This window comes from Anas platyrhynchos, chromosome 22, assembly GCF_047663525.1.
Source record: "Anas platyrhynchos isolate ZD024472 breed Pekin duck chromosome 22, IASCAAS_PekinDuck_T2T, whole genome shotgun sequence".
Lineage (NCBI taxonomy): Eukaryota > Metazoa > Chordata > Aves > Anseriformes > Anatidae > Anas > Anas platyrhynchos.
The window spans coordinates 6,745,852-6,762,541 of NC_092608.1; the positions used below are offsets into that span (position 1 = coordinate 6,745,852).

Below are 16,690 nucleotides of genomic sequence, written 5' to 3' on the forward strand. Positions count from 1 at the left end.
CCTTCTGTTTTCTGTATTAAAACAGGCGAGTTGTTTTATTCCCTCTAAGCCTGGGTTGAGGTGCTTCTGCTATTGTCTCTCATGCCAGAAGAACTGTTAAAAACACCTCCTTTTGAATGCGTTGCCTCTGACTTGTGTTTTTACTTCTTCCCCACAGGTCTGTGCAGACTTTTGCAGACAAATCAAAACAAGAAGCTCTTAAAAACGACCTGGTGGAGGCTTTAAAGAGAAAGCAGCAAAGTTAAAATACTCTTCATGCTAACAAGACATGCCATGCACTCGTTAGATTCCTTTCTTAGAAAACTCATTCCCCTGACCTTTTCTGTTACGTCACGTCACAGTTTGCATTCAATACTATTCATGCAACGCCATCTTCTCCCCATGAATAAAGCTGTACAAACTTTTTCAGTCTCTGAGGCCTACTTTGCACCCCATTTTACTATTGAGACCTTAGGCTATGTTTCTGTAGAAGTCCATGTATTTTTTTCTCTCTTCCACCCTCCCCCATTTATATGCATACACACAGATCATTGTTTGTCTTTTCCTCCCCACCCCTCCTGCCTTTTGTTACATTGGTGTAAAAAATGTAAAACAAAAATTTATTAAATACTGTGGTGTGTGAAAGAGGAAGAACTGGAAAAAAAATCTATTCCACGTATGTTTGGGGGCTGGGCACAGGGCATGGCTGGTGGGAGGGAGGTAAGAGAGGGTGTTCCTTGGTGTTGTACTATACTGACTAAACCAGATTTGCAAGGAGACATTGATTAGGAGACCTGCTGAGTTCTGCTCTTCTATAGCCTGGTTCCAAGGCGCTTTTCTGTCAATTTTTATGGAATGCAAAAGGAGTTTTTGTTTTGATTTTTTTTTGTAAAGCTTAAATTGAATCTACATCTGATACTTGAGCCTCCATACTAAAAAATAAAAAATAATTATAAAAATAAAATTAAAAAAAAAAAAATCCCAGGAAGCAGTGTGTGCAGTTGGTGTCCTCCTTATTTCTCTTTCCCTCCTGCTGCATTACGTGGGGTTCTCTAACTGAAATGCTGTGAACTCTTTGCTTTGTAACAACTGGAAGCAATCATGCTGTCTGGAGGTAGGCGTGTACTGGAGAACAAAGGCGTGCGATGAACTCATCAGTTATCCAAACAGCTGCTGCAGCGTATAGCCATAGAAAGAAAATAAAGCTCCCCCCCCACATACATATCAGCTGAAACTTGCTTGTTCTAAGCAGGATTTGCTGTACCACAGGATTTGCTCTTTGCACAGGCAGCGGCGGGCAGCTGTTACTTTTGCCATAACTTTCTCAGTGCTGGGATTGGGGTGGAAGTTGGGATCCCATTGCGTGCTGGGACTGGCGCTGCAGGCATCCAGCAAACATGGAACAGATGTATTTAGGGAAGGATTAGGGAGGCTTTGTGTGTGGTGGAAAAATTTGGGAGGGTGCCTGTTTGCACTTCTGTGGGCAGAGGGGCAAGTTTCAGCAGTGCTTGGCAATTTTAGGTGAAAGGTTCTATCTGCTGATATTCCCAAAAAGCTACCTCTGTGCATAGTCTCTATGTAATTCGTGAACCTCATGCCCACCCCCTCTGCTAAAACCTGTGGTTGGAGGCAGGCATCGTGCATGGTGTCAGGTTTGGTGCCTGCTCGGCTGTGTGCTTTGATCATGGTGCTGGTGAGTGGGGAACACGAGCACCTGTACGCAACCTCGGGAAGGAGCCTTTGGCTGAACCCCTGTGAACGCAAGTTGAGCCCGTTGGCATTAATATTGATTAACTTGCTCTAATTTTCCTTTCCTAATATGACCTATTTTAGCATCCAGACATCTGCAGGTGATTACGGACCTGTGCTTTATCATTTCCCTGGGGCCTCTGCTATGGCTCATCTGGGAGCCAGACTCGAGGGAAGGAGCACGCAGATGCTTGCCTCAAAGCCAGGAGCCCCGAGGAGCACATGTTGAGGTCCTGCTGCTGTTGCCTCTTGGTTCTGCTGTACGGAGAAGGTTTTTTTGAAGTTGGAGATAAGCCTGTGGGAACTCTTGAAGCTTGAAAAATAGCATCCTAACCCAGGGTGGGGGAAACGTGCAGTTCTCTGCTGTTTCCAGTTGCAGCAGGCACATGCATGTGCTGCTTTTGGGGAGTTTGTTTTCCTTCTCCAGAGCCATCTCTGCACACAAGCCAAAAATGAAGCAGCGTCTGATCCCAGATGAATTAAGCATAGAGGTTTGTGCGGGTCCAAACACCCTGATGGCCCCTGTGCAGGGCTGTGCCCTTTTCACAAACCAGTTTGAGCTGCAGGGAGACGCAAGCGCATCATCAGTAGTTTATTCCTCTCTGTTCTCACAGCACCATAACCTTACGGCTTGGGTACCTCCAGCTTCAGCTTGGCTTCTGCAATCCCAAGCCTGCTACCACGTTACGTACCCACTTTAGGACAAGTTGTTTCATGTCCATGCCTTTTTTAACACTCACCTCTTCGCAAAATGTGGAAGTGGGGGGGGTATTTTGAGAACACGGCTGCATTATAATCTCCGAGGGATAACATCAACCAAAGCCTTTCAGGTCTCTGCACTGTGAATCTCCATACACCACCAACTGGATGGTTGCCAGCACAGAAACTCAGGCTGCCAAATGCAGAGCTGTGTTTGCCTGCTCCCATCATCCCCAAAACAGTAAATCAATGCCACATTTACCTGTGCTCTGGATGCACTTTGGGAACAAATTAAATTTTTATATGTATTATTTTAACCTCCTTACGCAGCATTTTTTTCTGGCTTTAAGACAAATTTCTCTAACCAGCACGTGGCTGTTGCCCAGCAGGGGACCAGCAGACACAGCCCTTCGTTTCTACAACGAACATGTGCCAAACTCAAGCCTAGCCCTGGTCAACATGGTAAATTCACCTCCTAAGAAAACAACTGTGCCGTCTCCCAACTTCAGGGCATGAGCTAGCAAAAGTGAGCTGCATATAAAAAAGAAAAAAAAAATCTTCCTTTACCAAAACCAAGCCTCAGGGGCTTCAGCTGTAATGAATGGGTATTGAAATCTAACACAGCTGTGCATCTTCATGGTTTGCCTTAAGTTGCCTTGGCCAAACCCAAATTGTTCCCTTGCAATTCCTAGAGAAAGAAGGCAGAGCAAATGCTGCTGGATGGAGAACTGGGAAGAGGCAAAGAGCCCCAGTTCCTGCAAGCTCAGAAGGGAAAACTGCAAATGAAGGGAGTGAGAAAATTCAAGAAAACTCACCTGCTCTGCCCAAAAAGGTTGAGGAATCTGAAAAACATTTTGCTTTCGGAGAACAAACAGGTAAGCCCCAAGCACAAGCCATTTTGGTTTTTAACCAACATGCTGTTGCAGTCTGCAAGGCTTTTGGTAGTTTCAGTTCCCATTTCATGTAGGATCCATGCTGAACTGTGCAGACTGGGAGCTGTGGCTTGGCTGGCTCAGGGGCAGGAAGAGCGTGTGGTGGGGGCAGGAGCGCGACTTCCTCGGAGAGGACAGGGAAGGATGAGCATCACGGGGCTTGTTAATGATAAACATTAGCGAAAAAAAAAAAGGCAGAAAGCAGGGGTGCTGCACGGGTAGGCAGCTGGGAAGTGCTGGATATGAGGAAAACTGGAGCTGTAAGAAAGGGAAATAAACAAGAGCTAATTTCTAGGGGGACAAGCTGTGCCAGTTTTCCTTTAAAGGCCCTGCAGTAACGCTGGAGTGCCTGGCTGAGCACAGGCTGAGACAGCCACCTGGTGGCTATGGGACAGGGGCAAGTGGAAAGGCAGCACCTTGTCACTGGGTTTCCTGCAGCCACCGCCTTGCTCCCACAGCATGACTTTGCACATCCAAGCACGCAGCCAGGGAGAGTTCCCAGGTCCACGATGTTTCACCTCCTCCCCGCCTCCCTGTGAAGGCTCCAGGTAACTGCAGCCTCTCTTCTCATCTTGCCTCTGTCAGGAGGAAGGACCATCTTCCCCCAAAAGCCCATACAAATACAATGTAGGTGAGGTGAAAGGTGAAAAGTCCAAGCATTTCAGAGAACTAATGAGAACAATTAGGAGGCAGGAACTAACAGATGAACCAACACAATAAAAACAAAGGAGGCACGTGGGGCAAGGACTTGTTTATAGAAATCAGAGCCATGCTAATTAAAATACCTGTGTGTGAACCGAAACACTTTGGTTGCCCTGCACCTTCCCTTTGTTCCAGATGGGTTCCAGTCACTGCCCCGCCTTCCAGAAGTTCAGGGGCAGGGACGTGAGACCCACCCACCCCCCAGAGGCGTGCGGTGCTGGCAGCTGTGGCGGGTCAGTCATCTCCGTGCCCTCCCCGCAGCTCCTTTGGCTCTCGTCATCGCTTCTGCCCGCAGCGTGCAAGCTCCACATCACCGCTGAGGTACAGAAAGCAGAAGTGACTGAGGTCAGCTGCGAAGCTCAGAGCAGGGAAGAGTGACCTGCTGAGGTATTGAAAGTTTTTCTGTTTATCCCGGTAGCATCATTGGTATCTATGTGGCATGAGGTCTCTCAGCAGCATCCTGTGCCACCTGTGTTACAGGATACATGTTTTAGCAGCACAAATCACTCGCTGGCTCGCACCCTCTTCTCTCAAGTGCCACCCAGAGAAGAGGACAGGATAGAGAGGCAGGTTTGCCCCGCTTCAAGGCCAGCTTCCTCACCAGTACCTTGCTGCTCTGGCGCTGGGCCGCGCTCCTTTGTCAGCTGTCCAAGCCGCTGCCCTGCCCGCCGAGAAGAGCATCTCTCTCTTCACCTGTACCTGTCTGCCCTCTGCGGTAAGCAAGGAACTGGAAAGAGATCTGGGAAGACGTTAAGGCTCATCACAGGAATGCATGGAGCTACGACCAGCCCCAAAAAGCTGTTTGCACCACAAGAGGAAGCACCGGGAGGCCTTGATGTGGGTAAAGGGATGATGAGCTGAATTGCAAATTGGTCTGAAGCACTCTGCTGTTGCAATGCTGAATTAGTCACCAGAACACAAGGGAGGAAAGGACAGCCTAAAAGCACCACCACCACGCGCTTCTGCCCAATCCTGGAAAAGCCGTGTGTCACCATCCTGAAGAAAACCACGGGAGGAGAAAGGATACGACCACGTCCAGGGAGAGGACGCCCAGGCTGCCGATGAGCCAGGGCAGGTGGTGCAGGACATAGTCTCCTTCACTTTGCCCCGGCTCGGGGTTCTTCAGCAGCACGCTGGCACCGTACAGCAAGTTCCCCAGCATCACCAGGGCGAAGAGGGAGTAGGAGACGCCAGCGGTGGATTTCCTCTGGTACTGGAAGGAGAGGCCATGTTACATGGGGATGGGGAGAGGAGCTTGGGTGCAGCTCCGAAATCTCCCCACCGCAGTGGCATTAATCACCCTCCCCTGGGAAGAGAGAAGAAGGGTGCTGAGGCACTGCCTTTTAGTTCCCCTTTTGCTTGTAAATGAAGAAAAAAAAATAATAAAGACCATGTTGAAAGTATTGCTGCGTTCAAGGGAGGGGAGAGAAGTTAATCATGCTGCAGAGCGTAAATACAGAAAGATAATCCCTTGTGACATGGTGAGAGGCAGGGGAGCTGCAGACGCCAAGCAAAGAGGAACTAAAAACCCCCAACTAAAAACTAAACTCAGGCTGAGATCCTGGGGCTCGCTGCATCCTGCCCAGCCCTCGCTTACATTGGTGTAGATCTGGGGGAGACGGGAGCAGAGGTACAGCACGGAGGAGACAGAGCCGATGGTGAAGCCGATGATCTCGCTCCTGGTGAAAGGCTGCAAGGCAAAGCAGGCTCTGAGCGAGGCCCCCAGACCTCGGGGGCTCCCCTTCCTGCCTTCCTGGCCTGAGGAACTGGCTCACCTTGGACTCAGGCTCCTCCAGGCCAGCAGAGAGCAGAGACCTCCCTCTGAAGGCTGTGGAGTCGGAGGCCAGGCCTGGGGCCCTGCCCAGCAAGGGGACGGTCGAGGCCGCTCCCAGGAGGCAGAAGAGGCAGGCCACGTTGATGGGAGCCACGACTGCAGGGAAGCAAGCAGAAAACATTTAGGGCGGGCTCCTCCACCCTGGCAGCCCTTCTGCAGGGTCTGGTACCCTCAGATGAACACCGGGGAATAAAAACCCAAGCTCTCCTATCTTCATCTGCGGCTGCAGAGTCTGTACCAGACAATAGCTCGCATGGGATTCTTATCGCACAGTGATAAGGGCAATTTGTAAGTTATCAGGGAGGAAACTGCTCCTATCTCGGTAGACCCAGAACGGTCAAGTTTTAAAAAAGCCCTGAACTCTTTAGAAATCATCTCCCTGTCTTGAAGCTTTTCACACTCTTAACTCGCAGCAGTGCTTGTTCAACTCCCTGCCAGACCCAGCCCTTTTTAAAGGTCTTAAAGGTTTTTAAGATCCTTAAATCTGCTGCTTGTCCTGCACAAACTGGCTCCACCATGCCGCCCACCCTGGTAAGGGACAGGGGTAAGACAGGCCGTCTTTACGTAATATTCTGTAAATAAGTTCTCTAGCATTAAGATAACTGTATAGTTGATGAGCTTTCCATCAACTGGTTTAATAAATTGCTTTAATAAGTTAAATAATGTCCAGGGATTCCTGTTTGTAGTTCACAGAAAGCTGTCACACTAAAAATCGGGTTCTCTTGCCATTTAAGCCTCACAAGACCTGCAGCGCCCTGTTCAGGTTCCCTTCCCCCCCTTTATTCCCTCTGAGCAGGGAAGAAGTTCTTCTCCATCCTGCCAAGGCTGTCACTACCTGCAAGAAGGGCTGGGACCCCAAAACAGCCGGCAGTGCCACCACAGCCAGAGGACGGTGCCCTTTCTCCTGTGGTTTGGCAGAGCTGGTTGTGGTTTTCAGCCCCAGCACAGTCACCGTGTAACTGCTGGTGCTTTCTGCACTCCCCCGACTCACGAGGGGTTTATTTTCAACCCATGCTCCATGCACCTTCCCAATGGCTGGCAGGGCCAGCACAGCCCGGGGGCACAGCTGTGCCAGTACTGTTTGTTCTCAGCAAAATGCTGCTTTAGAAATAAACGGGTGGCTTTCATGGGTGGCAGGTCATTTGTGACAAAAGCCAGCAATCAACAAGGGGCATCTAACAGACGATATACACCTCTCCAGGGTCCCTCTACCCCCGCATCCTCCCTCAGCCAGGCAGCAGCAACCAAGCAGCTGTAAGCACCATCCCACCATGCTTCAGCCAAAACTCACATCCTCGGCCCTGGTTCTTAGCTTTGTAGTAGCAGTACAGAGACAGCATGACCAGGTCTGCCAGCACGTAGTACACGGCCGTGTAGACCTGTGGGGAGAGGCGTGAGCTGGTGGTCCCAGGGAAAAGCTTCCCCCAGATCACATCCCTGGGGAAAAGGGAGAGATGTGCAGGTTGGAGGGTACCTGCAGGGGCAGCTGGTTCGCCAAGAAGGAACCGATGAGGTTCAGGAGGTCCCCACCCAGCCATCCCAGTAGGAAGTATATGGAGAGGGCCCGGTCCATGATGCCCGTCTTGCAGGCTTGGTAGAACTGCCTGCAGAGGGGACACAAACCGTCAGCTCCAACCACTTCAACACCACCTGGGACCCACCCCATGCTCTGGGGCTGCTCCCTCTGGGTGTGAAACCCAGCGTTTCTGAGTGGGACAGAAAATCTGGTTCTTTTGAAGGTATTTCATGGTACTCACGGGAATGACGCGGCGGCAAAGCAGCAGATGGAGACCAGCCCCAGCACCACGCTGGCGATGTCGCGGCCGTCCTGGGCGCACTCGTCAAACACCTCGAGCACCCAGCGGGAGCCGTTGGGGCAATCAGAGCCGTTTCTGCCCCACGAGGCCATGGCAGGCGGCAGCAGGGGTGCTCCTGAGGGGACGCAGGGCGAGAGGTGAGGGATGGAGCCAGGGGAGCTGTGCTGGCATCGACACCCCAACCGGTCACAGCATCACAGAATCATCCAGGTTGGAAGAGACCTCCAAGATCACCCAGCCCAACCTCTGACCTAACACTAACCAGTCCTCCACTAAACCATATCACCGAGATCTACATCTAAACCTCTTTTAAAGACCTCCAGGGATGGTGACTCAACCACTTCCCTGGGCAGCCCATCCCAACACCCAACAACCCTTTCGGTAAAGAAGTTCTTCCTAATATCCAACCTAAACCTCCCCTGGCACAACTTTAGCCCATTCCCCCTCGTCCTGTCGCCAGGCAGGTGGGAGCACAGCCCAGTGCCGCCTCCCTACAGCCTCCCTTGGGGTGCCCGTGCCTCAGGGCAGGGTCCCCCCGAGGCAGAAGCCGTCCCCCGCCCCCTCACGGCACCGGCTTTACCTCGCTCGCTGGCGGCGCTCTGCTGCTTTTTTTTTTTCGGCAGGGTGCTTTTTGGGAGAAATCTGCTCCTTTTTAGAAGTTTGCTGTTTGTTTGCTTTCTTTTCTGAGGGGGAAGCTCTGCCGTTTTTATCCGGAGGTTTACCGTTCTTTCCAAACCTCTCACCTGGCGAAAACCTGCCGCTTTCGTCCCCAAACCCCGGTTTTTTTATATAAATATTTTAAAGTTTCTTTCCGCGCAGGCCGGGCTCTGCCTCACAGCCTTCCCCCTTCCCCTCCCTTTCCCCTCCCCTCCCCGGGCGGGGCGAGCAGCGAGCAACAAGGAGGCTCCCCCTGCCCGCGCCTGCCCAGTGCCAGAGGCAGCGATGGCGGCGAGAGGCGCGAGACCCGCTGTGGTGCTGGGCGCCATGGAGCTGGGGCGGCGGGTGGCTCCTGAGGGGAGCGCCCCGCTGCTGGACGCCTTCGTGCGGCGGGGCCACCGCCTGCTGGACACCGCGTACATGTACGCGGGCGGCGAGTCCGAGCGCATCCTGGGCTCGCTGCTGGCCGCCGGAGAGCACTCGGGTAACGGGCAGGGAGAGGGCGGTGAGGGGGGAGCAGGGGGCGGAGGGGAAGGGGTCAGGGCTCGGTGCTCGGGCTGGTCCTCTTTAATATCTTAATCGATGGTATGAGGGGATTGAGTGCACCCTCAGTAAGTTTGCAGATGACACCAAGTTAGGTGCGTGTGTCGATCTGCTCGAGGGTAGGAAGGCTCTGCAGGAGGATCTGGATGGGCTGGACATGGGCTGAGGTCAACTGCATGAAGTTCAACAAGGCCAAGTGCCGGGTCCTGCACCTGGGGCGCAATAACCCCAAGCAGAGCTACAGGCTGGGAGCTGAGTGGTTGGAGAGCTGCCAGGCAGAGAAGGACCTGGGAGTGATGGTGGACAGTCGGCTGAATATGAGCCAGCAGTGTGCTCAGGTGGCCAAGAAGGCCAACAGCATCCTGGCTTGTATCAGAAACAGTGTGACCAGCAGGGCTAGGGAGGTGATCGTCCCCCTGTACTCGGCTCTGGTGAGGCCGCACCTCGAGTACTGTGTTCAGTTTTGGGCCCCTCGCTACAAGAAGGACATCGAGGTGCTTGAGCGGGTCCAGAGAAGGGCGACGAAGCTGGTGAGGGGCCTGGAGAACAAGTCCTACGAGGAGCGGCTGAGGGAGCTGGGCTTGTTCAGCCTAGAGAAGAGGAGGCTCAGGGGCGACCTTATTGCTCTCTATAGGTACATTAAAGGAGGCTGTAGCGAGGTGGGGGTTGGCCTGTTTTCCCATGTGCGTGCCTGGTGACAGGACGAGAGGGAATGGGCTGAAGTTGTGCCAGGGAAGTTTTAGGTTGGATATTAGGAAGAACTTTACTGAAAGGGTTGTTGGGCATTGGGATGGGCTGCCCAGGGAAGTGGTGGAGTCACTATCCCTGGAGGTCTTTAAAAGACGTTTAGATGTAGAGCTTAGTGATATGGTTTAGTGGGGACTGTTAGTGTAGGTCAGAGGTTGGACTCGATGATCTTGAGGTCTCTTCCAACCTAGAAATTCTGTGAGGGCGCGACCCCCGGCCCTGAGGGGAAAGGGGCCATCCCTGGGCGCCCCGAGCCTGTTCCGTTCCCGCAGAGCCCCTGCTCATCGTTGCTCGTTTTCTCTCTGCCAGTGGAAGTCGCCACCAAGGCCAACCCGTGGGAAGGGAACACGCTGAAGCCCGAGTGCGTGAGATCGCAGCTGGAAGAGTCTCTGCGGAGGCTGAAGAGGACAAGCGTGGAGCTCTTCTACCTCCACGCCCCTGACCACGGCACCCCAGTGGAGGAGACTCTGCGTGCCTGCAATGAGCTGCACAAAGAAGTAAAGTGGGAAGAAGTCCAGTCCTGGACTGTCTCTTGATTCCCTCCCACCACGTTTTAAATTGGGATGCTCGCTGCGTTCCTCTGCAGCGTGGGGTTTGCACAGCGCTAGGTGGGAGAAGCCATACAACTGGCACTCGTGCACATTCACCTAGTTCATGTGGTGCACTTTGTTCTCAGGCGTGCTTGGAACCGTTAGAACTTGTGAACTTTGTTTTCAGCTGTGTTAACAGAATAGGTTCAGATGAGTTCAGGTAATGGGTGAAGAATTCCTGAACTGTGTTGACCTAATAGTGCCACTGAAATTGGAAGTGTGAATTCAAAAGGAATGTGAAATAGGGGAAATGTTTTTGTTAGGTCTTATAATTCATAATCATCTGGAAGATCTGGACAGGGATGAGCAGAGAACTCTGGGCTAAATTTCAGTGACTGTCCCTTTCACCATACATACCTTGCACTGTTTACAAACACACTTTTAAAGCTTGGCTTTGAATATCCTTTTATTCCTTTTCTCTACAGGGGAAGTTTAAAGAACTCGGACTATCAAACTATGCAGCGTGGGAGGTCGCAGAAATCTGCTCCATCTGCAAATACAACAACTGGGTGATGCCAACTGTCTACCAGGTGAGGGATGTGGACCTTCCATGGTCCAGCAGATCTTTTGTGGAGGCTGAGACAAATTGAACTGAAAGAATCTGAGGCTTCAGACCAAAACAACGCACAGGTGGTTCTGTGTGTCTTAACAGCAGACAGCAATGGTCGGTCACCATGAGGCAGGGGCTGGGAGCCCCAAGTCTTAGAGTGGCTCCCAGTGTGCCAGATATAAACACAAAAAGGAAGCTGCTGCAGTTAGGCTGGCAAGTCCTTTCAGGACACAAGTGAAGAGCAAGTTGAGTGAGATCACTTCCAAGAAAAAGCTGAGTATGCACTTTTTTTTTCTGGAGTTAATGAGTTGTGTGATGTGAAACTAAAATAATTTCTACATTATTGTTTGCAGTCCTGTAAGTCTGTTCCTAGGCAGCTAATGAACTGGTATGACCTGAAGCCACTCCCCTGGATGATAGTATTGTCTGGGAAGGGTGGGGAAAAGGCTGTTTGAGATCCTTTAGTGCATGATTGATAAAGCTGTGATCTATGGAAAGGGGCACTCCCACACCATTTAACGGGAATAGCACTTTTGAGGAGGAATCTTGCTGCTGCAGATGTATTTTTTTTTTTTTTTTCAGGAATGAGTAAAAAGTTAAATTATTTTCCCAGATTGCATATCTGCTGCAAGTCCAGATCCCAAAATGCCCAGTTTTGTTTATGAGCAGAAATTAAAATGAGAAGAAAAGCCTAATGAGGGATAGAAGTGCATTGCTCTGCAAATAAACTGTTGCTGCTGGCTGACAGACCTGGTGTCACCGCTAAATGATACCTGGGTGCCACCTGATAAGCAGATCTAAGTCATGACTTAACCAGCCAGGATTCGTGCTGGGAGGCCTGAAGCCATCCTGTGCACATCACTGCTATCATGAGCTAGTGTTTGAGGTTGTTGTCTTCACCTTTGTGCAGGGCATGTACAATGCAACCACTCGCCAGGTGGAAGCTGAGCTGTTCCCTTGCCTGAGACACTTCGGACTGCGGTTCTACGCCTACAATCCCCTGGCTGGTATGGGGAGGGGTGGGCAAGGAGGGGTACTGCGGGGTGGTGTGGGCTGGAGGGGTGTGACCACTGGAAAGGAGAGACAAAAATAGGTATGTGGTCACAGGAATTTGTTAAGGCATCATCCGGGTCAGGGATGCCTGGCTGGTCAAGGAGACTTTGAGACAAAAACACGTGGAATGGGGGCTGTAGAAGAGCCAGCTCATCACTAAACACGCTGCTGACCCTTTGCAGGAGGGCTGCTGACTGGAAAGTACAAGTATGAGGATAAAGACACTCGCAAACCCACTGGAAGATTTTTTGGGAATGACTGGGCTCAAGCCTACAGGGACAGGTGTGTCTTGTACCCCTGGAAGAACAGGGAGGTGGGACAGGAGTGGCTACATTTTCAAAAAAAACAAAACAAAAAATCAAAACCTTACAGTCTGCTGTGAGGAAGCAAAGCTGACCAAATCTTGTGCAGTGATTCTATGCAGGCTTGTGTCCTTCCTGGGCTGCTGCAGGGCAGCCTTCATGCTGCCCTTGTTCAGGATTGGGGTAACGGCACTGAGCACCTCGTTTCCTTCTTCCGAATGTGGTTGGGATTGTGGCACATGACTGAGCTTTTCAGAGTGGTTTTGAGGCTCAGCTTCCCCAACTTGCAGGGGTAGATTGTGGAAGACCTCGGGGGCTACAGATAACTGTACGAGGCTCCCAAAAGCCTTTCATACTTGTTTAGGATATAGATTTATGATTCACAAGGGCAGTAACACTGATTTCTCTTCTTGCAGGTACTGGAAGAAGCACAATTTTGAAGGAATTGCCCTAGTAGAAAAAGCTCTGAAAGATGCTTATGGTTCCAACCCACCAAGCCTGACTTCTGCTGCTTTGCGTTGGCTGTACAATCACTCCAAACTGCAGGTAAGAGTTTGACCTGGCCATAACCAAGCAGTCTATGCAGCAGTACCTGAATTGGGCAGCTATTGCAGCACGCAGTGGTTTACTACGTGCCTGTGGACAGTTATCTTTTAATCTAAATATCCTGTGGGTTCATGGTGATTCAAACTGAAAATTGCTGTGCAGTCTCTGCCCATCAGGATGTAGGGGCAAGTCAGCTGTTGCCCCACAGAATCTTATGTTCATAGGATTGGAAGATTTTAAGTGCCAGTTACTTTAGTCTTGGCTTCCCCAGCAGCCAGCTTCCTTGCAGAGATGACTTGGCTTTTCACTGACTAGGAAGTCAGTGTTCATATTCCCCAGAATAGCCCCTGCCACCCCCATAAAGTGGGATTTAGCAGCCTTGAGGGGTAGGCACAATTTGGAGATAGCAACTTGGAGTTCATGCGAGTTTAACTCTATCGCATCAATTGCGTAAACATCCTGGAGTTACTGCGTTATCAGAAACATTTAAGGTTTGGCCTGAAATGGCTTGGGAGGTGAGCTGAGTTTCTAAGAGGAATTGCTTACCCTCAAATTGCTTTACAAGGGTTCTCTGGGAGACGCCGTTATCATCGGGATGTCCAGCTTGGAGCAGCTAGAGCAGAACCTTGAGTACAGCGAAGAGGGGCCCCTGCTCCCGCCTGTTGTGGAGGCCTTTAACAAAGCCTGGAACCTGACTGCGCACGACTGCCCCAACTATTTCCGCTAGACTGGGGTAGGGAAAAGAAAGTTGGTGCCATGAGAGGCTCAGCAGGAGGGTGAAGCACAGGTCTCTGGAAGCACAAGAGGTGCTTGCCCATGCCACCCCACTGATTGACATGGCAGGTTGTGATTTTTCTCGTAGTGATGAAGCTTTGTATGATTCATGTGCCTGTGCCTACACTACCCCTTCAGCACTCGGTGCGTTGGGCCATGCTTTATACTGTCTTCCCTCCTAGAAGTTTGCCTTTACAGAGCACATGATGTAATTTAAAGATGCAGTTAATAGGAGAAAATAGAGAATGTAACTGGGTGAGGGTCCTAGTGCTGCTTTCAGTTAATAAGGAATCTTTAATTATGTGAAAGAATAAAGCATTTTCCTAATCCAGTCCCTGCCTCTTAATTGTGGTGCTTTAACATGGTTGGTATTTCTCTGGCAGCAGTAGCTCTTATCAGAAGATGAGCCCAAACCGATAACCTTACCTAGTATCAGATGTGTTATGTCAAAACAAGAATTACCAAGTAGTTGGTGTATATAGGGAAATCTCTGCTACAAGCATTTGCCAGAGTCTTCAACTCTGCACCCAGAACTAAACCTGGCCGAAGCCGTCTACAGAGCTAAACTGGACCCTAATGAAACAGGAGTCTTGGGATTTCCTTGGATCCCAGCAGCACTCATACAGCACCAACACCAAGCTGAAGTTTTATATACATTTATATTAAAAAAGCATAGATAATCTTTTAACAAGATTTGAGTTAGCCACGCATCCTCTCCCTGCAAACAGGCAAGGAAAACATCCTCCTCTTTCATCTCTAAAACAGAGATCTGTCTAACATCCAAACACAAGGACTGCTGCTAGTCCTCACAGATGTCATCGTCTTCTTCCTCTTCATCTTCTTCCTCCTCGTCTCCCACAAGCTTCTGGAATTCTCCTGTCTCAGAGTTCCACACGAATTTGATGGTCACTTTAAACTCTGCCATCTCGTAGCCAAAGAGTTTCTAGGATAGAGCAGAAACCTGTCATTCTGTGCTGTTGTCTCTGTGGCCAATTTAACAATACAGGTACCATATAAGCTGGTTTTGAGAAATATTACATAGAACTGAATTTCCCTAGCAGCCAAGAGTTGGTGCTGCCCCATTTCCTTGATTGCTTGGGTTTAAGGAACACCAAAGTAGCACCTACTAAACAACCACCTTGGCCTCCAACACATCTTGGATTGCTGTTTTTTCAGCCTGGCTGTTAAACCCTGGTGTTCAGCTTTATCGCTGCAGAGGCAAAGCAGAGTTTTAGCACCCCCTTTAGGATATTCACTGTATCGCCCTGACTGATGCGAAGGACTGCCCACCTTGGTCTAAGAACTGAGACCCATGAGCAGAATTTAACCAAAAAATTAATGATTCTGTCTCTGCAGAAATTCAGAGGAAATACTGGCTTGTGCAGGTGCTATGTCACATTACTCACCAGCACACGGGCTTGTTCAGGAGTCAGAATGTCCCCTTCTTTGCAGACTTCATAATCTGAAAGTAACATCACCACACCTGCAAGAACAAAAGCTCTTGTAATAGCCTAAAAACAAACAAAATGCATCTGGCTTCTGAATTGAATGCTAGTGTGCTGGCTGTAGGCTAGGCCCAGCTGTTTGCACCAAAAAAAGGATGGCAGAAAGTCAGTTGCTTCCCTGCTCCTGTGACTTTGGTTTGGGAAAGATAGCGCAAAAGGAATAAAAAAAAAAATTTGAGCACCACCTGTACAAGGAGAAAGGTTTCCACCAGATTTTCTCCAACACTCAGTTCTCATTACAGTTGACTAATATTCTCTTTAAAACAGCCTGCACAGACCTTACAGACCAAAACCGAAGCAGCCGCCTCACGTACCTTTCTTTAAAGCTGTTGGCAATCCCAGCTGCCGTAACTGAGGCTCCATGGAGTGGGGAAATTGCTCCAAGGGTCCTGCGTCGAGCGCGACGGTGTAAGTTGCCTTGTTCCCTGCCCGTGCGAAGTCCACCTCCTTGAACTTGGAGAACCAGCTGAGACAGATGGGCAATGAGAGGCTGAGCTACAGGAATGCTCCCTGGGCAGATTGCTCCATGTTTTTTTGTTTGTTTTCGTAGGGAGCAGAGGAAGGCAGCGCTTAACTGCAGGCTTTGCGCTGCTCCCTACTGTTGGAAATACCTAAAAAAACAGCACTGCTACTTGAAGTAGCATAAATCGGAGTGACAGTAAGTGAGGTAGTCAGGGAGATGAGAAAGAGGCCATTCTGCACTTCAGAGTCACAGCTATGACATGGACATGTGATACTTACTCATCCACCTCCTCTTTGGTGCGGTTGGTGAAGAGGAGACCAACTTCCCCCCTCAGGTGCTTGCTGACCTGGAAGAAATAAGCCACGTGGGGGCTGAGGCAACATCCAGGCCACTATTTTCTAGAGTTCAGTCCTGTATGTTGGGATAAGCTTTGAAACAGACCCCAGAACCGTTTCTAATACTCAGTGTTGATTATTATCCACCCCTTTTGCAAATCTGTGTGCAGGGGCAGATTAAACAGCACACGGTAAGTGTAGGAAAAGGAACCAGGTGAACCTATGGAGGGGGCTGTTCCATTCCATGGTCAGCCCAAGCCAGACACAGCTTTGGGAGGCCCTGGCCAGCATCCCCCGCTGCCCTCAGCACCCACCTGGTGCAAGTTCTCCTTGTACTCGCTGCTCGGCTCCTTCCCCAGCGCCACCATCATGACTTTGTTCTTCCCGAAGAAAATCCTGCGGAGAGAGAGGAGGTGAAGGAGGGGGGGAGAAGCGCCTTGAATCCCAATTCCCCCTTCCCCACCCCGGGGCCGGCGGCTCACCGGCTGTGCTTCCAGGCGTTGCGGACGTCCTTCAGCTTGCTGTTCCTCATGTTGGCGACGGAGAAGACGAAGATGTGCTTGTAGGTGTCGGCGCATTTCCGCAGCTGTGTGAAGAGCCGTCAGCGGGGAGCGCACCGTGAGGTGTGGGGGGGGAATGGGGGAAACGCGGCAGCCGCGCGGGGCTCACCTCAGCGATCAGCGCCTGCTTGGCCTCCAGCCCCTTCTTGGGCGTCTTCGTTAGGGACACTGCGGGGAGATAATAGGCGTTAGTGAAGGGAGCTGAGGGGGGAACGGCCGGGGAGGGGAGCTGGGGGCTCACCCTTGCGGTCTCGCCTGGATTTCGGCATGGCGCCTGCGGGGCCCGGCCGCCGCGGGGGCTGCTGGGAGAGGCGGCGGCGGGCTGCCCGCTGAGGGGGCCGGGGCTGGCTCCG

At 51.0% G+C, this 16,690-nt stretch overlaps 4 protein-coding genes and 1 long non-coding RNA gene across 7 annotated transcripts in view; 3 read left to right on the forward strand and 2 right to left on the reverse strand.

The window, feature by feature from the left end:
* Positions 1 to 404, forward strand: part of CAPZB (capping actin protein of muscle Z-line subunit beta) — a 62,491-nt gene extending 62,087 nt beyond the window's left edge. For both annotated transcript variants that reach the window (XM_027443037.3, XM_027443038.3), the window contains one exon: positions 158 to 404. Coding sequence is in view for 1 of the 2 variants with exons in the window: in XM_027443038.3 (XP_027298839.1) it covers positions 158 to 245 (88 nt within the window). In the remaining variant the exon portion in view is untranslated. The remainder of the gene's footprint in view (positions 1 to 157) is intronic.
* Positions 405 to 1,042: 638 nt separating this feature from the next.
* On the forward strand, positions 1,043 to 7,209 carry LOC119713419 (uncharacterized). Its single transcript, XR_011804638.1, has 2 exons — positions 1,043 to 3,302; positions 3,373 to 7,209. It is a non-coding gene; the product is annotated as an uncharacterized lncRNA (long non-coding RNA).
* SLC66A1 (solute carrier family 66 member 1) lies at positions 4,092 to 8,554 on the reverse strand. Of its 2 annotated transcripts, none has more exons than XM_038166673.2 (9): positions 8,293 to 8,554; positions 7,653 to 7,827; positions 7,370 to 7,499; positions 7,187 to 7,274; positions 5,837 to 5,991; positions 5,659 to 5,751; positions 5,089 to 5,274; positions 4,663 to 4,800; positions 4,092 to 4,530 (listed from the first exon to the last, which is right to left on the reverse strand). In XM_038166673.2, the coding sequence occupies exons 2-8, from the start codon at positions 7,802 to 7,804 to the stop codon at positions 4,702 to 4,704; spliced, it is 903 nt and encodes a 300-aa protein (XP_038022601.2). In that variant the 5' UTR covers positions 7,805 to 7,827; positions 8,293 to 8,554; the 3' UTR covers positions 4,092 to 4,530; positions 4,663 to 4,701. The 2 variants fall into 2 exon arrangements, with proteins under 2 accessions (XP_038022601.2, XP_038022600.2); XM_038166672.2 differs by having other exon boundaries at positions 4,669 to 4,800; positions 8,293 to 8,552.
* Positions 8,555 to 8,601: 47 nt separating this feature from the next.
* On the forward strand, positions 8,602 to 13,805 carry LOC101792758 (aflatoxin B1 aldehyde reductase member 2). Its single transcript, XM_027443033.3, has 7 exons — positions 8,602 to 8,853; positions 9,969 to 10,156; positions 10,675 to 10,779; positions 11,710 to 11,806; positions 12,035 to 12,134; positions 12,571 to 12,700; positions 13,266 to 13,805. The coding sequence occupies exons 1-7, from the start codon at positions 8,655 to 8,657 to the stop codon at positions 13,425 to 13,427; spliced, it is 981 nt and encodes a 326-aa protein (XP_027298834.2). The 5' UTR covers positions 8,602 to 8,654; the 3' UTR covers positions 13,428 to 13,805.
* Positions 13,806 to 14,114: 309 nt separating this feature from the next.
* Positions 14,115 to 16,656, reverse strand: MRTO4 (MRT4 homolog, ribosome maturation factor). The gene is made up of 8 exons (XM_038166674.2): positions 16,579 to 16,656; positions 16,447 to 16,505; positions 16,260 to 16,363; positions 16,092 to 16,173; positions 15,721 to 15,788; positions 15,294 to 15,445; positions 14,881 to 14,957; positions 14,115 to 14,417 (listed from the first exon to the last, which is right to left on the reverse strand). The coding sequence occupies exons 1-8, from the start codon at positions 16,604 to 16,606 to the stop codon at positions 14,274 to 14,276; spliced, it is 714 nt and encodes a 237-aa protein (XP_038022602.2). The 5' UTR covers positions 16,607 to 16,656; the 3' UTR covers positions 14,115 to 14,273.
* Positions 16,657 to 16,690: the final 34 nt, after the last annotated feature.